The 20,235-nt window shown below is 48.6% G+C and overlaps 2 protein-coding genes across 3 annotated transcripts in view; one reads left to right on the top strand and one right to left on the bottom strand.

The window, feature by feature from the left end:
• RNF126 (ring finger protein 126) overlaps positions 1–20,235 on the bottom strand; it is a 767,042-nt gene that overhangs the window by 250,916 nt on the left and 495,891 nt on the right. The window lies entirely within an intron of this gene.
• Positions 1–20,235, top strand: part of LOC310753278 (protein unc-13 homolog A) — a 115,328-nt gene that overhangs the window by 56,008 nt on the left and 39,085 nt on the right. For both annotated transcript variants that reach the window (XM_083594389.1, XM_083594388.1), the window contains 9 exons: positions 1,091–1,254; positions 3,106–3,256; positions 11,470–11,538; positions 12,743–12,832; positions 13,380–13,514; positions 15,777–15,910; positions 17,109–17,194; positions 18,339–18,465; positions 18,541–18,637. In XM_083594389.1, the coding sequence (XP_083450515.1) occupies positions 1,091–1,254; positions 3,106–3,256; positions 11,470–11,538; positions 12,743–12,832; positions 13,380–13,514; positions 15,777–15,910; positions 17,109–17,194; positions 18,339–18,465; positions 18,541–18,637 (1,053 nt within the window). The remainder of the gene's footprint in view (positions 1–1,090; positions 1,255–3,105; positions 3,257–11,469; positions 11,539–12,742; positions 12,833–13,379; positions 13,515–15,776; positions 15,911–17,108; positions 17,195–18,338; positions 18,466–18,540; positions 18,638–20,235) is intronic.

The following is a 20,235-nucleotide window of genomic DNA, read 5'->3' as shown; positions in this document are numbered from 1 at the left end:
GGTCCTGAATTAGTTCAGAAGACAGGGTTTGACCGTCAGAAACAGTGTCCGGGCGGGAAATCGCTGAAACGTCTGGGAAAATCTGGACGTATGACAATCCATTAAACTGGGTAATATTGCAAGCTTCAGCTGCCATCGCTATACGGTGGTACCTCAGCTTACATATGCTTCAGGTTACAGACGCTTCAGGTTACAGACTCCGCTAACCCAGAAATAGTGCTTCAGGTTAAGAACTTTGCTTTAGGATGAGAACAGAAATCGTGCTCCAGTGGTGCGGCGGCAGCAGGAGGCCCCATTAGCTAAAGTGGTGCTTCAGGTTAAGCACAGTTTCAGGTTAAGAACGGACCTCCGGAACGAATTAAGTACTTAACCCGAGGTACCACTGTATACTGTTTCTGGTCATCGTCTTCTTTGGCGATCCCTCGTAGCCGAGTAAGATTGTCTTCCATAAACATGGTTTTAGCAGTGAGTCCGTAAGTGACTGTGGAGGCCAATTCTGGATCCACACGTCCTTCCACAGTGGGGACATTGGTTTCCGAGTGGGAGTTGATCCCAGTGAGGGTTTGCCAAGTGTGCCTTCCTCTTGGCACGTTTCTCCCTTGCGTCCTGAGTTTGAGTGTCTTCAAAGCCCATGACACCTTTGGCAAAGGCTGTTCTCCAACTGGAACGCTCGCAGGCCAGTGTTTCCCAGTTGTCGGAGTTTATACTACATTTTTAAAGATTTGCCTTGAGAGAGTCTTTGAACCTCTTTTGTTGACCACCAGCATTACGCTTTCCATTTTTAAGTTCTGAATAGAGCAGTTGCTTTGGAGGACGATCATCAGGCATCCGCACAACATGACCAGTCCAACGAAGTTGATGTTGCTTCGACACTGGTGATATTTGCTTCTTCCAATACACTGGCATTAGTTCACCTGTCTTCCCAAGTGATGTGTAAAAATTTTCAGAGGCACCGTTGATGGAATTTTCTGAGGAGTTGGAGATGGCGTTTATAAGTGGGACTGTTTGTAGTATAGCCTCCTACACAGATACATGACTTTTCTGTTTTAATTTTAACCCATCCACCCCGCCTCTCTCAATGTCTCGTTAGAACCTCTTCCATTTCGTGACGGACATCCAAAACAACGGCGTGGTGAAGATACCCGAGGCGAAGGGCGACGACGCGTGGAAAGTGTACTTCGACGAAACTGCCCAGGAGATTGTGGACGAGTTTGCTATGAGATATGGAGTGGAGTCCATCTATCAGGCCATGACGTGAGTCTCTGTGGGAATTATTTATTTATTTTACCCCGCCCATCTGGCTGGGTTTCCCCAGCCACTCAGGGCAGCTCCCAACAGAGTATTAAAAACACGATAAAACATCAAACATTAAAAACTTCCCTAAACAGGGCTCCCTTCAGATATCTTCTAAAAGTCATTTAGTTGTTTATCTCCCTGACATCTGGCGGGAGAGCTTTCCACAGGGCGGGCGCCACCACCAAGAAGGCCCTCTGCCTGATTCCCTGTAACCTCGCTTCTCACAGTGAGGAAACAGTTAGAAGGCCATCGGAGCTGGGTCTCAGTGTCCGGGCAGAACGATGGGGGTGGAGACGCTCCTTCAGGGATACCTGCGTAGGTCTTCTAGGTCTCTGAGGGCCTTCTGGCGGTTCTCTCCCTGCAAGAAGTGAGTTTACAGGGAACCAGGCAGAGGGCCTTCTTGGTGGTGGCACCCTCCCTGTAGAATGCCCTCCCATCAGAAGTCAAGGAAATAAACAACAAGTGAAGTTACAGTGAACCAAGCAGAGGGCTTCGTCCTCCTCCTCCTCCTGTATTTTGTGTTTTAATATTGTGATTTTATGTTGTTGACTGCCCTGAGACCTGCAGGTATAGGGCGGTACACAAATATAATTATTATTATTATTATTATTATTATTATTATTATTATTATTATTATTTATTATTCATACCCTGCCAATCTGGCTGAGTCTCCCCAGCCACTCTGGTCGGCTTCCAACAAAGTATTAAAATACAGTGGTCTGTTAAACATTAAAAGCTTCCTTAAACAGGGCTGCCTTCAGATGTCTTCTAAAAGTCTGATAGTTGTTGTTCTCCTTGACATCTGGTGGGAGGGCGTTCCACAGGTCCGGGTGTCCGGGCTGGACGATGGGGGTGGAGACGCTCCTTCAGGGATACTGGGCTGTTTAGGGCTTTCAAGGTCAGCACCAACACTTTGAATGGTACTTTCCCTCCCTATAAAACTTCAAACATTAAAAAACTTCCCTAAACAGGGCTGCCCTCAGATGTCTTCTAAAAGTCAGGTAGTTGTTTATCTCCTTGACATCTGGTGGGAGGGCGTTCCACAGGGCGGGTGCCACCACCGAGAAGGCCCTCTGACTGGTTCCCTGTAGCTTTGCTTCTCGCAGTGAGGGAACTGCCAGAAGGCCCTCGGAGCTGGACCTCAGTGTCCGGGCTGGACGATGGGGGTGGAGACACTCCTCCTATAATAATAATATGAATGAATTTATTAATACGGTCACAGACCAGCGTCAACACACACAATATCACAGATCATAAAAATATATATCAGAAATACAAAAGACAATATGAATATAACAAGGATTTAAATATAAAAATTAAAATTAATTATTAGCGTGCCCCCTGTAAATAACATTTAGGGGTTTAGTCACTATGGAATACCATTTGCTTCCTGCGATTGATTGCAGATGCACAGAATTTAGCTACATTTAATGTAGTCTTGGGATTCTTGTCCTCTAGCAGTAGTTTTAAACTATGGTGTTCCGATTCTTTCCTGGACTTTTGCAAAACAGGTGTGATAAAAGTCAAACGTATATCCTCATAGAAACGACAACGTAATAGTACATGTGAAGCAGTTTCAACCTCCAACGAGCCACAAGGGCAGACCCGTGCTGTGTATGGTTTACCCTCAAATCTGCCCATAATAGTATAATAATAGTCCCTGACGAAATCTCAGGCTATGTCCCATTTTCTCTGTCGCAGCTGTCTTTCCATGGTGCCAAGCGCAAGGTTTCAGGCTGCTTTCCTAAATCCCGAGTTGCGTTGACTGTGTTTCCCCGTCCTCCTTTCCTTGTTTTCTTTTCCTTCCAGGCATTTTGCCTGCCTGTCTTCGAAATATATGTGCCCCGGGGTGCCAGCAGTCATGAGCACTCTGTTGGCCAACATCAACGCTTATTATGCTCATACAACTGCCTCTACCAACGTCTCTGCCTCTGACCGTTTTGCCGCGTCCAATTTCGGGGTAAGTCCGATGGTGCGTAGAACACTCATTTCTTACTTTTACTCTCTCCTTTTTCCCCCGGGGGGAGGGGGGTGCATGGCGGTAGAGAAGGCCCTACCAAAAAAACCATCGCCGCAGAGTCCGGAATTTGGCAAAAGAAGAAGCACTGGCTGTTCCTCTTCCCCATGAAACACCGCGACAGTTTTTGCAAAGCAGGAATCAGTGGCGGCGTTTTAGCACTGGCTTTGCTTTGCGACCTTACACCGTATTTTTCGCTCTATAAGACGCACCAGGCTACAAGACGCACCTAGTTTTTGGAGGAGGAAAACAAGAAAAAAAATATTCTGAATCCCAGAAGCCAGAACAGCAAGAGGGATCTCTGCGCAGTGAAAGCAGCAATCCCTCCTGCTGTTCTGGCTTCTGGGATAGCTGCGCAGCCTGCATTCGCCCCATAAGACGCACACACATCTCCCCTTACTTTATAGGAGGGGGAAAGTGAGTCTTATAGAGCAAAAAATACGGTAATCGCAGGGTTTCTCCAGCAGTCGCTGTCGGACTACAACTCCCATCACCCCTAGCTAGCGGGACCAGTGGTCAGGGATGATGGGGACTGTAGTCCAAAAGCGGCCGGAAACCCAATGGGGAAAAACTGGAGGAGAAAGGGCACGCAAGGCGAGGGGCTACCGAAACCATGATGCAGTGCGACTGGGAGCCGGCCAGTATGATTGGGAAACATGGTCTAATTTCAACTCTGCTAAATTAATATAATTTAATAAGAGGCAAATTGTAGGGAATGTGACCTGGCCTGTTCTGCGGTGACTTTTTTTGTTGGGGTCCTCTGTAGAAGTGGTCACAGCCTGCAACCGGACTGAGGCCTCCTGGCTTAGTCGACCTAAGGCGCTCGAGTTATTAGGAGTGCTGTTCATTTCTAAATATATCGCCGTGCCTTCCTCGAAGGAACTCACGATTGTGTACATGTTTCCTCTCCCCTCGTGAACTGCGCGGTTAACCCAACGAGATAGCCTCAACCAAGAGATTGAAGGAATGGGTTTCCCAAGCCTAAAACTGACTGTGCAGGCAGTTTGAAACAGGCACCAAAATCCCTATTTTTCCTTAGCTAAAATCCATTAACTTGAGCTCTGAGTCAATGTATAAACGAAAACCCGGATGTATAAACAAGTGCTCAGAGCCCTCTCCTTTATCAGTTCATGACGGCAAGGATGGCCTTGACTGTTCCAGTAGAACAGGGATGACACGTCTAGGTCTTCTCTTACGTCCTGGACACACTCTGACGCACAGACCTAGTCTGGGAACAGCGCCAGAGTGTGTTCTTGGAGATGGTGACCTCTTGCTCCAAGATAAGAGTAGGAACAGGAATACCCTTTTATGGTCAGGAGTACAGGAAGGAAAACCCTTTTATGGTTAAGAGTGCCGGAACAGGAACATCTGTGATGTCAACCTGCGTGTACAAGCTGACATGGCTGGATTCCTGGGGAAGGGGAATCCGCCTGTGATTTTTTAAAGGGTCCCCGCTTCGCCGTAGCGGAAACGACCCGTTTTGCACGGAGCTGGTCCCTCCAGTTCAGAGGGAGTCCGCCATTGCCGATGGCGCCACCCCAGAAGTTTAAAGTAGTTTAAAGTAGAAGTCAGAAAATGTGTCCTCTTTTTCGCTCTTCAAAACATGGCAACCCTATCATAATCCCACACCACACATGCGAGACCCCAGATGAGAGATTGTCTGAGGACTTAATGTACACCGTCTTGCGTTCCACGATGGAAGAAAGCTCATAAGATAAATGTGAAATAATAATTTCCACCAATCAAGGAGCGACGTCTGAAATATCTCCTTGCTTCCCTCTGGGGCTGAAGCAACTCCGATTTTCATGTTCATAGAATTCCTGGCTTTTGTTATGAGCAAGGCAGTTCATCCCCGGCCTCAAAATGTTGATATATAGATTTACGAAGACGACGACTAAGTCAGGAATGCTACAGGAAGGTGATGGTTTGTGCCTTGCGGGAAAGGCGTGGCAAAGTCTGGAAAGGTGCCGATCCGGAGATCATTTCCCTCAGTGCAACTACTGTCGCCTGCTAAGACTGAGAAGGGATACTTAGTGAAGTGCTGTGCTAGGGAGACATTTTGAGCCTTATCTTGGAAAGCATGATGGAGAAATTGAGCTTTCACACCAGATACCGTATTTTTCGCTCTATAGGACGCACCCAACCATAGGACGCACCTTGTTTTAGAGAGGGAGAACAAGAAGAAAAAAATCTCCCCCTCTCTGCTCAGCGCCCCTTCAGCGAAGCGGCAGGAGAAACGGAGCCCCTTCCATTTCTCCTCCCGCTTCGCCGAAGGGGCGCTGCGCAGCTCTCCCTCTCTGCTGAAGCCAGGAGAGTCTTGCTCTCCCAGCTTCAGCAAAAGGAACCCGAAGCCTTTGGAGCACAGCGCAAGTTCCCGCTGCACTCCAAAGGCTTCAGGCTGCTCTCCAGGCTTCAGCGAAAGCAACGCGTAGCCTCCGGTGCGCAGAGGGAGCGCTCCCTCTGCGCTTCTGAGGCTTCGCGTTGCTATCGCTGAAGCCAAGGAGCCTGCATTTGCTCCATAGGACGCACACACATTTCCCCTTAATTTTTTGTAGGGGGAAAAGTGCGTCCTATAGAGCGAAAAATACGGTAGGTGGGGAGCTGTCCAGCAGTCAGAAGGAAATCCTGTCTGGGGGGTCAGGTTGGCGAACCACTTTCTGGGTTGCAACTGGATTGGGAGCAGGGGAAATGTTTGGAGGGCAGAAAGTTAAAGTCGAAGGGGAAGGGGAATCTACTGGGAGGCTGGAAAGTTGCGGCAAGCTCGGCGCCTCAGTTACCGCTCACTCTGATGCGCCCGCTCTCCCTTAAATATATTTCCCCCCATCTCACTGAACAACCTTTTACTAGCGTACACGTTAGTCGTCCAACACAAACTTGCAAGCAATTTTCCCTAGCGTAATGCCTATTTGTACACCATTTTCGAGAATAAATTCATAGTTAGGCACGCTTCTGCACTCAATAAATGCATTTTGGTAAACACCATTTATTTGGAGAACTGTATTGGAAAATTCAGATGGATGTGAATTTTTTGAAGGATGACTGTGTCTCAGTTCTGTTGTTTCACAGGCAGAGGAAGTTTGCCCCAGCCCAGGAGGAAACAGGAAGTTCCAACAGGCTGGAGCAAACATCCCCTTTCATGTCCGCTCTAGGAATGTTGTACTGGACTGCTGTCTATGTATCACATCCCATACACAGGAGGCTGTGATGCCCTCTATTCTTAAAGGTAAAGGGACCCCTGACCGTTAGGTCCAGTCGTGGCCGACTCTGGGGTTGCAGCGCTCATCTCGCTTTACTGGCCGAGGGAGCCGGCGTACAGCTTCCGGGTCATGTGGCCAGCAGGACTAAGCCCCTTCTGGCGAACCAGAGCAGTGCACAGAAACGAAGTTTACCTTCCCGCCGGAGCGGTACCTATTTATCTACTTGCACTTTGACGTGCTTTCGAACTGCTAGGTTGGCAGGAGCAGGGACCGAGCAATGGGAGCTCACCCCGTCATTGCGGGGATTCGAACCGCCGACCTTCTGATTGGCAAGTCCTAGGCTCTGTGGTTTAACCCACAGCGCCACCCGCGTCCCTCTATTCTTAGATGGCATTAAAAGTGGATTGGCCAAATTCGTGGAGGAGAGGGCTATCGATGGCAGCTAGCCATGATCATAGCTCTGCCTCAACAGTTGGGGTGCTTTTGAAAACCAGCTGCTGAAAATCACAGGAGGGGAGAGTTGGTCTTGGGTTCAAATCCTGGTTTCTGGTTTCCCGTGGGCATCTAGTTGGTCACTGTGTGACTAGGCAGGCCCCAGGCTCTTCTGATATTCTTACATTCTTAAAACACAAAGAGGCAGGCAGCCGAGTGGATTGAATTGCAGATATGAGGCAGGTTGGTGTCCACTTTTCTCGCACTCTCACTGCATGCGGTCTTTGTAGTCTTTGCTCAGCATGCGCTGGTGCAGCTGGAAGACTACAAAACCCCATGGTGCAGTTTCAGAGGCAGGGAAGCCCACATCATAGCTGTCAACTTTTCCTGCGAGGAATCCTATTCGGAATAAGGGAATTTCCCTTTAAAAAAGGGAAAAGTTGACAGCTATGGTCCACATGGCAACAGGGACACATAGACCAGTGGCAACGTGGATTTCAGTTCTGATGTGCAGGGAGAGTGTGGGAATCTCAGCTAGGCGCATATCAGTTGCCCTGAGGGAAGTGACCTTGTACATTGAGCCCCTTTCCCGACGACTCTGCCACGCCGTTTTAACTTAACAGGAGTTTTTGAAAACAGGTTTTTTCTCTTCTCTGTGCATTTTCCAAAAGTCGACGGCCGGAGGCTTGTTCACGCAGCAAAACTGGGGGTCTGTAGTTGGGGCCTCAACACGTTAACAGAAATCAGGGCTGTGGAGAAGAGGGAGGTTTGCACCCAACCCAATTCTGAAGGCCAAGAACAAGAGCCCTGCCTAGCTTGTCAAAGGTGACCGATTGCAAAAACGAAACAGCAAAACATCGCACAAATATGGGAGAAGTTTATGTCTGGGGAATGCCTGATTTACCGACTGCTACCACAAAGTGTGTGTTAACAAGCCTCCGGCTCTGCTTCTGTATAAAACCAATTCTGTTTTGCGGTTAGGGATGTGTTTAGCCCTCGACAGGACTGTCTTTGTTTTCTCGGTCTCTCGTTTTCTCTCCATCGCGGCTTCGAAAAGAAAAGAAAAGGAAAAAAAAAGATCATTTTGATAGAAATCAAATGTTAGGCTTTGTACAAACCGTGTTTCTTTCTTTCTTCTTTTTCCCTCTCAGAGAGAGCCTAAAATTTGGGCGTTTTCCCTCTCCCCCCAAAAAACCAGACTGTGTCGCTTTAACCCTCTGTGTGCCGATGCTAAGGGGTGCTACGGAGGCTGTGTTGTGGCGGATGTGCAACCGTGTTCTTTTTGTTGCAAGGATCGCTTTTTCGTTGTCTCTCGCAACCTTAGCGGTCAAGGGAGATGTAGGAACCGGGGGGTGGGGTGGGGTAGGGGGTGGGCGGGTTGAGGGAAAAGAAGGGCTCAGCTAGAGATGGAGGGGGGAAGCAGAGACAGTGGGTACCGGAGGGGTGTTGGTTGGTCTGTGTTTGGGGGTGAAAGCCAGATCCTGGAGGCCAGCCAAAGACATTTTGCTAACTGGGGCGATAGGCAAGGTTAGTGTGTTGCTTCCCTTTTTACACATACACAACTAGGTGTCCCTTTAGCCCTGGGGAGACTGCACAGTGCACAGGCTGAACTTTGCTTCAGCACCGGTCAATCGGACAGCGCACAGTACCAACATGGCAGGCAATTGCTTCTCGCTTCAGCACCAGAGGACTGGACAGCTCCTTCCACATCATCCAAGGGAGGCGTGGCTTTGTTGACCATGTGTGTCCGTCCCCCCAGACGTAATCAAAAAACAATGGGAGGGCGACATAGACTATGAGATTAACCCATCTCAGTGGACCAGAATGTGGTGTAAAGGTAAAGGGACCCCTGACCATTAGGTCCAGTCGTGGCCGACTGGGGTTGCAGCGCTCATCTTGCTTTACTGGCCGAGGAAGCCGGCGTTCAGCTTCCGGGTCATGTGGCCAGCAGGACTAAGTCACCGTTTACCTTCCCGCTGGAGCGGTACCTATTTATCTACTTGCACTTTGACGTGCTTTCGAACTGCTAGGTTGGCAGGAGCAGGGACCGAGAAATGGGAGCTCATCCCGTCGCGGGGATTCGAACCGCCGACCTTCTGATCGGCAAGCCCTAGGCTCTGTGGTTTAACCCACAGCACCACCCGCGTCCCAAGTTAGGACTACATTGTCCTCCATGAGCCTTATGAGTTATAGTAGGGTTCATCCCAATGAATAATCAAGGGTTACAACGACAGCTTGACTTGCAAAGGTCTGTCTCCCATTCTGGACTACAGATGTTAGGAGAAGTCCCATTCATCACATTGCAGAACTGTTTCCATTCCACAGCTCACTGTCCACTGCGGTGAAATTAGAACTGCTAGGTTGGCAGGAGCAGGGACCGAGCAATGGGAGCTCACCCCGTCGCAGGGATTCGAACCGCCGACCTTCTGATCGGCAAGCCCTAGGCTCTGTGGTTGAGACCACAGCGCCACCCACGTCCCATTATTATTATTTTTTTTAAAAAAAGCAATGTCCAACATCAAATAAGGTCCCCAGCACTAGCTCTCCCTCCCAACTGATTCAGCTGTTCTTCATGCTGTCAAAGAATTTAACAAGGGTCAAGAACTAAGAGCTAAGATCACCAACTCCCTGAAAACCATTTATCTTCCAGATAGATTGCCCATACACTTGTAGGCACCCAGTACACATTCCCTGCAACTGTGCACAACCTCTTGTCGTGACGACAGGCCTGACATCCGTTTCTTAATATCGCCGTGCAGCGTTTGGGGGGTTGGAAGAGATGCCCTCTCCACTGGGCCCCACAACGCTTCTTTTTTGCCTGTGGCGCCCCTGCCTTTCGCGCTGCGCATAAGAGCGCATGCGCGGCGTTATTAAGAAACAGGGAAGCAACCGAGTGGGGAGTCATAGATATGGGGCTGGGGGCAGCATGGAGAGCAGGTGTCAGGCAGATAGTGGGGTACGGGGACTTAGCTTAATTGGGTGGGTGGGGGAGATCTGGGGGAGGTCGCTCGGTGGGGGTGGGGGAGGCTGACCTCCTCCTAAAGGACTGTTCTCGCTGTCTGCATGCCATGTCGCAAAATCGCTGAGTCCTTCGTCCCCTCCCGCTTTGCTCAAAAGTCTTTGGTGGTGGGGAGGGGGGGATATATTGGTGGAAATGTCATGGGCATGTAGCTCAGGTCAATCTCTGTTTCCTGCGTGGGTCAAAACCATGGGCTCCCCCACCCCCCAAAAAATACCCTCTTCTGGAGTAAAGGCGACGACACAAAGTGGCCCTGTCACAATTGCATCTCTGGGACCAGATAAGTCAGCAGTTCTCAACCTGTGGGTCCCCAGATGTTGTTGGACTACAACTCCCATCATCCCTGAGTCCTGGCTTTGCTAGCTAGGGGTGATGGGTGTTGTAGTTCAACAATATCTGGGGACCCACAGGTTGAGAAAGGCTGCCTTAAGCTCAGTTTACACCAGGCTTCCTCAACCAGATGTTTTTGGCCTACAACTCCCGTGATCCCTTGCTAGCAGGACCAGTGGTCAGGGATGATGGGAATTGTAGTCTCGAAACATCTGGAGGTTGAGGAAGCCTGGCTTATGCAGACTCTATGGAAGAGCTTCCCCTCTGTCCTCTTAGCTCAGTGGTTCTCAACCTGTGAGTCCCCAGATGTTGTTGGACTACAACTCCCATCATCCCTGAGCTCTGGCCTTGCTAGCTAGGGGTGATGGGAGTTGTAGTTCGACAACATCTGGGGACCCACAGGTGAGGAAGGCTGGGATAAGTGGGAGGGTATGGCCCACTCTCGCTCGCACGCACAAAAGCAAACCAAGCAGGGACAGTGTCCGGGTTTCCCTGGGTGAAGGAATGTCAGTTTCTCCAAATCAGGCGCTTGCCCCGAAGGTGTTAAGCCCAGGAGTTCAGCAACTGCTGGCTCCAAGCCTGAACTCTCAGCAGAGGGAGAAAAAGACCCCCTGTTGCTGCTGCTTCAAAGGGGACCCCTTTGAAAACAGAAGAAGAGGGCTGGGGGTGCCGTTTTAATGGACAACATTTCTGGAAGCTGTTCCTCAGCCACGAGAATTATCTCCCCCCCCCCCGCCAAGTCTAGGGTACTGCCTGCCCCCCTTTGAGGAAAGCAAGCAAACAGAGGTGAAATAGATCAGGAGAGGGTTTAAACCGTTTGCAGACTGGCGCCCAGAGCAGAATAAATGGGTGCTCTGAATTCTACCCTCCAGGGAGCAAGGTTTTGGCTCAGCATAGAATGCTCCAATAAGGAAGGTGTTTAGCTTTCCATCCCAGTGACAGGTCCCTGCCCCAAGGCGCTTGCATATTTTCTCTCTCTCTCTCTCTCCAAAAAATACGTAATAAAAGCCAGGATTCCCCAAATGGAGAGGGTTGGGGGTGGGTGGGTAGGGAGATGGGGTTGAAACAAGTACGGAAGGACAGGGTGGGAGGTTTATTTTTGTGGGGCCAGGGGGGTGGTAGCGCTGTCTCTTCTGTGACTTCATTTACCTGCTTTTGGGGCCTGTCTCTTTTTGCAGAAAGAACGGTTTGTCAAACTTTTGGATCAGCTGCACAACTCCCTACGGATCGATCTCTCTATGTACCGGGTACGTCTGCGGGTGTGAATGCTTGTGATTGAGAAAGGTGCCGTGGAATTCTGCTCGGTGTTGATCCGGAGTAGAACTCCGACAGAGTAAAAACTTAAAACACTTCTTTACGGGGTACCCAAGAGCCCGTCTAGAGTCCTTAAGTGGGTTCCCTATCGGTAGGAGAAAATAACAGAGGCCAAGCAGACAACACAAAAGGAAAGAGGAATGAGGAGGGGAGAGGAAACCACGTGAGCTCAGTTTCCGACTCTTCCGCTTGTGGTTTCTACCATCTCCAGATGTAATATCTGGTTATGCAATGTGAGAAACGTGAGGCTGGACCAGGCAGATCTTTCCTACGAGTTATTTAGGAAATAGAGGACACCAGAAGGAAGAGAGATTGAAAGAGAACGTGAAACATCACTAGCAAGGTTATCTGAAGATTTGTAAGATGAAATTGCTACCTATTCAGGTTGAGTAATTTAATATTTCAGGAAAGGGATAGGATAGGAAAGGAAATGTAATGATGCAAAGTTTAATTTTGTAAACCATTAGACAGGAAGGAGAGAAGTCGTTAGGCTTAGTTGAGCCAAAGAGATAAAAGAAAAGGATGTGAGGTTACCTAATGTGATTATATGTAAAACCAATAAAAAATATTTATATATATATATAAAAAAAGTCTAAACTTTAACACTAAGCATACAATGAACAGAACACCGCAACAAATGGAAAAGAGATTGATAGAGAAAATGAAACCCAGGCTCCTTCTGGCTCTACAGTCACACCTCGGTTGTCGAATGTAATCCATTCCGGAAGCATGTTCGGCTTCCGAAAGACGTTCGAAAACCGGAGCATTTTCTTCTGGGTTTTCGACGTTCGGGAGCCGAAATGTTCCAAAACAGAGGCGTTCGGAATCCGAGGTTTGACTTTATTTTTTATAGCCAGCGTTACATTGACAGAAAGAGATTAACGGGACCAGTTTAAGCCAGCTGTACTCAGCTTCTCGGAAGGAATAACCCAAACACCACGAACCTTCTGCTTGTTTCACGCGGAGAAGCTCCCAGAACCCTCTTGAATTGAGTAGAATAGGAGAGAGTAATACTTTCTGAACTAAGAAATGCAAACTGGCCAAAGGGGCTCCAGGTGGGGGGTTGTTCACTTATGTTTAGAAGTACAAAAAGGGGGGGAATGACCTATGCCGTCTCTCTGCTTTCCTCCCCGGCAGAATAACTTCCCTGCCAGCAGCCCAGAGCGGCTGCAGGACCTCAAATCGACGGTGGACCTCTTGACCAGCATCACTTTTTTCCGGATGAAGGTAACGACCGAAAGCAGCTGAGCACTTGTCTGCATTTCCCAGCACCACTGCTGAGTTCGGGCGGAAGAGCTGTGCGGCTCAGTGGCATGGCAGCGGGTTGGACTAGATGACCGCTGGGGTCCCTTCTGACTCTACAATCCCGTGGTCTGCCTCGGATGCAGGAGGACCCAGTTTCGGTCCCCAATGGCATTTCCAAGTACAGTCATACCTCGGGTTACAGGTGCTTCAGGTTGTGTTTCTTCGGGTTATGGGCCCACCAAAACCCGGAATGGGTTACTTCCGGTTTTTGGGGGTCATGCATGCACAGAAGCGCTAGATTGCACTTTGCGCATGCGCAGAAGCGGTGAATCGCAACCCACGCGTGCGCAGATGCGCCGCTGCAGGTTGCGAACGTGCATCCCACATAGATCGCGTTCACAACCTGAGTGTCCATTGTAATAGGGAAAGGGAAGAGGCCTGAGCTTTGCCCAGAGACCTGAGCTTCCCCTGTGTTTTGGGTTTTTGCAACCGCCGCGGGGCTGGAGTAACGAGTGCGAGTCTCGTGCAGGTCCAGGAGCTCCAGAGTCCCCCGCGAGCCAGTCAGGTGGTGAAGGACTGCGTGAAGGCCTGCCTCAACTCCACGTACGAGTACATCTTCAACAACTGCCACGAGCTCTACAGTCGGGAGTACCAGACCGATCCGGTGAGCTTTGCGGGGGTTTCTATCATGCAGGGCACCGAGAGATGGGGTGGGGGTATCTGAGTTGGGGGTGAAGGAATGGGTTTCTGTGCAGTCAGTCTGAAACAGGACCCAAAATCCTCATTTTTCCTTCTCCAAGGGAGCATTTTTAAAATGCATTAACTTGAGCACTTGAGTCAGTGTATAAACAGAAACCCAGCTGTATAAACAAGTGCTCAAAGCCCTCTCCTTTATCAGTCCGTGACGGCAATGGATGGCCTTGCCAGTTCCGAGTGGAGCAGGGATGGCACATCTGGGTCTTATCTTACACACTGACGCACAGACCTTGTCAGGTCTGACAAGAGACCCGGGAATGGCGCCAGGAGTGCTCTTAGAGTTGGTGACCTTCCTGCCCCAAGATAAGAGTATAGGAACAGAAACAACCTGTTATGGTCAAGAGTACCGGAACAGGAATATCTGTCTATGGTCATGGATGTCAACTTGCGTGTATGAGCTGACGTGGCTGGATTCCTGGGGAAGGGGGGAGAGGGTGCCTGGAGGATATATACACTGCATGAAATTTCTCATTTCTTTGGACTTGCTGTGAGCTGACCACGCAAGTGCCTTCTGCTATCTGGAGAGCAGAATAAACTCTTTCTCTGAATCAACCTCGGTGTCATTTGATTTCCTTCCTTCCTCCCGTCCGGGAGCAACGCAGACCCAACCAGTCGGTAAAGTCTAATAAGGCTACAGGGGGACATGGCCCCGGCAGCTGCAGCTTGGTATTTCCCAGGCTTTGTCTGTCCCAAGACAGAGCTGCCGGCATTTTGACCCTGGACTCAGCTACATTAGTCAAGAAACAGCGTTTTGAATGCGTTATAAACATGCAACACCAGGTGGTGCCAGAGAGCAAAAAAATTCTAAGCTGTTTTCTGTAGCGGTTTCCCCCCCCCCCCCTCTTTTGTTATAACGATTTAATTTCTGACTTATTTATAGCGGGGTTTTCCCCCACTGCCTACTGCACTACTACCCCATCCTAGCAGAAAGGCAGTTTGCGATACCAAGCAGTCGATGGGATTCCCCTTTGTCCCAAAAAACTGGATCTGCTCTCCAGCCTTGAGCCATTTATTTATTGCATTTCTGTAAATTTATGGGACGCGGGTGGCGCTGTGGGTTAAACCATAGAGCCTAGGACTTGCCGATCAGAAGGTCGGCGGTTCGAATCCCCGCGATGGACGGGGTGAGCTCCCGTTGCTCGGTCCCTGCTCCTGCCCACCTAGCAGTTCGAAAGCACCTCAAAGTGCAAGTAGATAAGTAGGTACCGCTCCGGCGGGAAGGTAAACAGCGTTTCCATGCGCTGCTCTGGTTCGCCAGAAGCGGCTTAGTCCTGCTGGCCACATGACCCGGAAGCTGTACGCCGGCTCCCTCGGCCAATAAAGCAAGATGAGCGCCGCAACCCCTAATGGTCAGGGGTCCCTTTACCTTTATGTAAATTTATATTTATTAAATATTATAGCCTTAGTCTTAGGAGTAGCATTTTCTTCCCGCATGCAAGACATGGGAGAGAATACCTCTATACAGGAGAGACATTCTCTCCTGAGAGAGGAAGAATGCCGCCTCTTAGATATAGAACAGGAAAACCTGTGCGTCTGCAAATGTTGTAGGATCCCAATTCTGAGCAGCCAGTATGCCAAATATTCAGGGAAGATGGGGAGTTGAAGCCTAATAACCTCCTTGAGCTAACCTTTGGTCCCCCAATAGGATTCCAGCTGCATTTCCAGTTCCTCTTGTCCCCCCCCCCAAAAAAATAAGAAAATAACTTCTGGGGGGTGGGCCTTGAAAATGGAAATTGTGATGATTTGTTGTTGTTGTTTAGTCATTTAGTCGTGTCCGCCTCTTCGTGACCCCCTGGACCAGAGCATGCCAGGCCCTCCTGTCTTCCACTGCCTCCCGCAGTTTGGACAAACTCATGCTGGTAGCTTCGAGAACGCTGTCCCACCATCTCGTCCTCTGTCATCCCCTTCTCCTTGCGTCCTCCATCTTTCCCAACATCAGGGTCTTTTCCAGGGAGTCTTCTCTTCTCCTGAGGTGGCCAAAGTCTTGGAGCCTCAGCTTCAGGATCTGTCCTTCCAGTGAGCACTCAGGGCTGATTTCCTTAAGAATGGAGAGGTTGGATCTTCTTGCAGTCCATGGGACTCTCAAGAGTCTCCTCTTGATTGAGGAAAGGAGCTATTGTGATGATAGCTTTGCTTAATCTGATACGTCTTTTGTTTCGGGTCCTTCCAGACAAAGAAAGGAGAACTCCCACCGGAAGAACAAGGCCCCAGCATCAAGAACCTGGATTTTTGGTCGAAGCTTATCACCTTGATCGTCTCCATCATCGAGGAAGATAAGAACTCATACACACCCTGCCTCAACCAGTAAGACCTTAAGATCCTTTGCGGTGCAGTTCCGCCTGCCGCACATTAAAAATAACGTTCTATAGCAGGGAAAAGGTGCAGGGTGGAAAACGGCCGTAACTCCCTTACGATGAAAGTTTACAATGTTGGGGGGAACAGATCAAAGAAATGCTTGCGGGGGGACGAGTCCATCTACAGCTACTAGTCTTTTTTTAAAAAAAAAAAGATATTTATTAGAATTTTCCATTTTATACAAACAAAGGAAAAATAATTAAAAAGAAAAAATAATAAAAACACATAAAGTTCATAACTTATTTTCCAATAACATATTTCCCTGACCTCCTCATGCCTCCCCTTCTTGTATTCCAGTTCAAATTGTTTATCCAGCAAATCCTTATCTCATAGCATTACAGCTAGAAAACCCCTTATTTTCTATCCATCTTCTTAAATTATTATAACTTAAACTTTTACTTATATACAAAGAAAAAAGAACCATTTTTTCATATTCTTTTGTACCATTACAGCTAAAAACCACTTAATTTCAATCCAACATCACTCAACTTCCATTAATATTACAGTGTTTTTGTAAGTAATCCTTGAATTTCTTCCATTCTTCTTCTGCCGACTCTTCTCCCTGCTCACGGATTCTGCCAGTCATTTCTGCCAATCCCATAAAGTCAACCAACTTCATCTGCCATTCTTCCAGAGTGGGTAGATCTTGCGTCTTCCAATACTTTGCGATGAGTATTCTTGCTGCTGTTGTAGCATACATAAAAAAAGTTCTATCCTTTTTTAACACCAATTGGCCGACCATGCCCAGGAGAAAGGCCTCTGGTTTCTTCACGAAGGTATATTTAAATACCTTTTTCAATTCATTATAAATCATTTCCCAGAAAGCCTTAATCCTAGGGCACATCCACCAAAGGTGAAAAAATGTACCTTCATACAGCTACTAGTCTTAATGGCTGCGGACCCCAGCTGGAAATTGGAACCCAATTTCTCAGGGTCTTAAGAGCATTATCAGGTTCACTTCCTGCTTGTGGACATCTGCTGGACAAGGTGGACCTTTCATCTGGCCCAGCAGGGCTCACCCCCTTAAGCCAGGTACACAAATGTCTGGTCCAGACTAGTCTCGGAGGGTTCGGCCGCCCCCGCTGATGTTTGCGGCAGGTTTATCCTGAGGAAGTCTCATTCTGGGTTCCTCTGACCCCCTCACCAGGTTCCCCCAAGAGCTGAACGTCGGGAAGATCAGCGCCGAAGTGATGTGGAACCTTTTTGCTCAGGATATGAAATATGCAATGGAAGGTGAGTCAGTGTGGTGTAGCGGTTAAGAGCGGTGGACTCATAATCTGGTGAACGGGGTTCGCTTCCCCGCTCCTCCACATGCAGCTGCTGGGTGACCTTGGGCCAGTCACACTTCTCTGAAGTCTCTCAGCCCCACTCACCTCACAGAGTGTTTGTTGCGGGGGAGGAAGGGAAAGGAGAATGTTAGCCGCTTTGAGACTCCTTCGGGTAGTGATAAAGCAGGATATCAAATCCAAACTCTTCTTCTTCTTCCTTTGAGAGTTAGGGAGGGGGTGGGCTGTTTTCCTTTTAGAGATCCTTCGCTCAGTGAAGGATCCCTTCTCCGTCCACCTGTCAGGGGCTGGACTGAGGAGGAATGGTGGGAGCTGTCCTCTCCTGAAGCTAAGGGAAGGAGGACAGTATTGATTTAGAACAGCGGTTTGCGGAGGGGCATAGTCCAGAGGGGGAAAGCTGGGAGACATTGGGTGAGGAACAGCTAGAAAACACCAGGAGAGAGAGACTACTGGCAGATTCAGTGTCTTGAGACACTATTCCTTACCCCCCCCCCAACTTCACCTAAGACTAGACAGGTTTAGAGAGCTATAGAACAGAGAGCGCAGCAGCGACAAGCTCAGACTACCTGACGTAGGAGTGATTAATAATAATAATAATAATAATAATAATAATAATAATAATATATACCCCACCCTCCCCGGCCAGAGCTGGGCTCAGGGCGGCTAACACCAATAAAATTACAGTTGTTGTTGTTTGGTCGTTTAGTCATGTCCGCCTCTTCGTGACCCCCTGGACCAGAGCGCGCCAGGCCCTCCTGTCTTCCATTGCCTTCCACAGTTTGGTCAAACTCATATTAGTGGCTTTGAGAACACGCCAGTACAAGTAGATAAATAGGTACCACTCCGGCGGGAAGGTAAACAGCGTTTCCGTGCGCTGCTCTGGTTTCGCCAGAAGAGGCTTAGTCCTGCTGGCCACATGACCCGGAAGCTGTACGCCGGCTCCCTCGGCCAGTAAAGCGAGATGAGCGCCGCAACCCCAGAGTCGTCCGCGACTGGACTTAACTGTCAGGGGTCCCTTTACCTTTAAGAAAAGCAGGGGAGCTGCTTCGAGGTGTATACAGGCTCCTCTCTCCTTTTCTCCTCTTCTGCAGAGCATGACAAACACCGGTTGTGCAAAAGTGCCGATTACATGAACCTGCACTTTAAGGTGAAATGGCTGTACAACGAATACGTCACAGACCTCCCTTCTTTCAAGAGTCGCGTTCCCGAGTATCCAGCGTAAGTCCCCATTTCTCATTTTTCCCTCCCCCAAACTGAGATTATTTTCTTACCTACCTGTCTTCTATTTTCTAGGTGGTTTGAACCTTTTGTTATCCAGTGGCTGGATGAGAATGAGGAAGTCTCGCGAGATTTCTTGCACGGAGCCCTAGAACGAGACAAGAAGGATGGGGTAGGGTATCACCCGCACTTGTGGTCTACTAAGACCCCCTAGATCTTCACAGGTTTGCTACTTGGAAATCCACGAAGCCTGGATTATAGTGTCAGATAAGGTCGAAGCGGAGACCCATTCAGGAAAACCACAGGTGGCAGAAGCCTGTGGTCTCGGGACCCGGCGGGCGCCAGAAGCAGCCCCCAAAACGTTGAAGGGACCCCGTAAGGGGCTCCGGATCGCGGAGGGGGTAGCGGCGCTGTGGGTCGTTGCGCAAACAGCGAAGTGAAGCCGCATTGCTGTTGCCGGTCAGCGCTGTCCTTTCTTCCTGCAACTTTTCTGAACTTTGGAAACTACAACCCGTGAGTAAATTTGGACATTGAAAACTTTCTGAAACTTTTGTCAACTTTCTGAAACTTTTTGAGAACTTTATGAAACTTTTAAAACTTTTTTAAAAAAGTTGAAATCTGGCTGAAAACGGAGTGAGGATAAGCAGGAAGCCCATCTCCCGCTATACTGAACTTTAAGCAAAGAGCAGGAGGAGTGGAGACAAAAAGTTATGCGTTAACTAAATGCTGGCACCCTGTTAAAGCAGTTTTCTGAGTGAAAGACTTTGAGCTATTGACTTTTGCTGGTTATATTCGGGGTGCACTGATATCCTTCTTCTGTGGCACCAGTGGATTATAAAATAAATAAGAATCTCTGGTGCTGGAGCTGCCTGGATGAGCACCAGTTTGCAACTTTGGATACATTGAATTCAGATTTTGAAACATTCTGAGTTGGAACTGGATACTTTGAAACTGTTGCAGTCAAGGCACTGTAAGAAACACTGTTTTGCTTTAAGTTTCACTCTGCTAAAAATAATACATTGTGGAGGCGATAGACATGGACTTAAATTTATAAGTTTAACTTGGATTTGATCTTTTCCCTGAAGACGTATTAAGCTCCCTCTAGAGGATTTTGGACTTACAGCAGTGACTTTGTTTTACTTTCCCTTTCCCGGCCTCTGTTTGACTATTGCATCTGGGACTCTGCTTTCTCATGGGAACAACTTGGATTGACCTTGGATTACAGATAACTTTGGAATGAGTGGCGCAAGGAGAAGAGGAAGGACTAAACAAACAACTCTAACTTTATCTGCAGCCTCACAGCGTAGATCTTCTGTGCCGGCCTTGCCTTCCACTTTGCCTCCAGACATAGAGGCGGCCTCCCTAATACAGGCAGGGGAGGGTGAGACAGAGGAGCTGCACCTGGGAGATATGGCTTCAGGGACAAGTAGCTCTGTCTTGGAGAAAATTTTGGAGAAACTGGAGGCTCTGGACAAGAAGGCTGATTTGCATACAGCTAAAATTGAACAGAACACAGAAAGTTTGAATAAGCTGACTGGACAAGTTGCACAGAATGCCCAGTCTATTGGAGAATTAAAGGAGGCTGTAGGTGAAAATCGTAAACTGGCTGAAGATACTAGTCAAAGACTGGAAGAACTTGAGAAAGAAGTAAGACCACTCAGCAAACAAGTTGGAGAACATCAGATTTACTTTTTGATGACAGAACTGCGAAACAGGGAGACCAACTTGAGGATACGGTCAATACCAGAGGTGGAAGAAGATAACTTTATT

The sequence above is a fragment of the Podarcis filfolensis genome (assembly GCF_964270895.1).
Source record: "Podarcis filfolensis genome assembly, chromosome: 18".
Taxonomy (NCBI): Eukaryota; Metazoa; Chordata; class Lepidosauria; order Squamata; family Lacertidae; genus Podarcis; species Podarcis filfolensis.
This window is presented reverse-complemented; position numbering and strand designations above follow the sequence as displayed.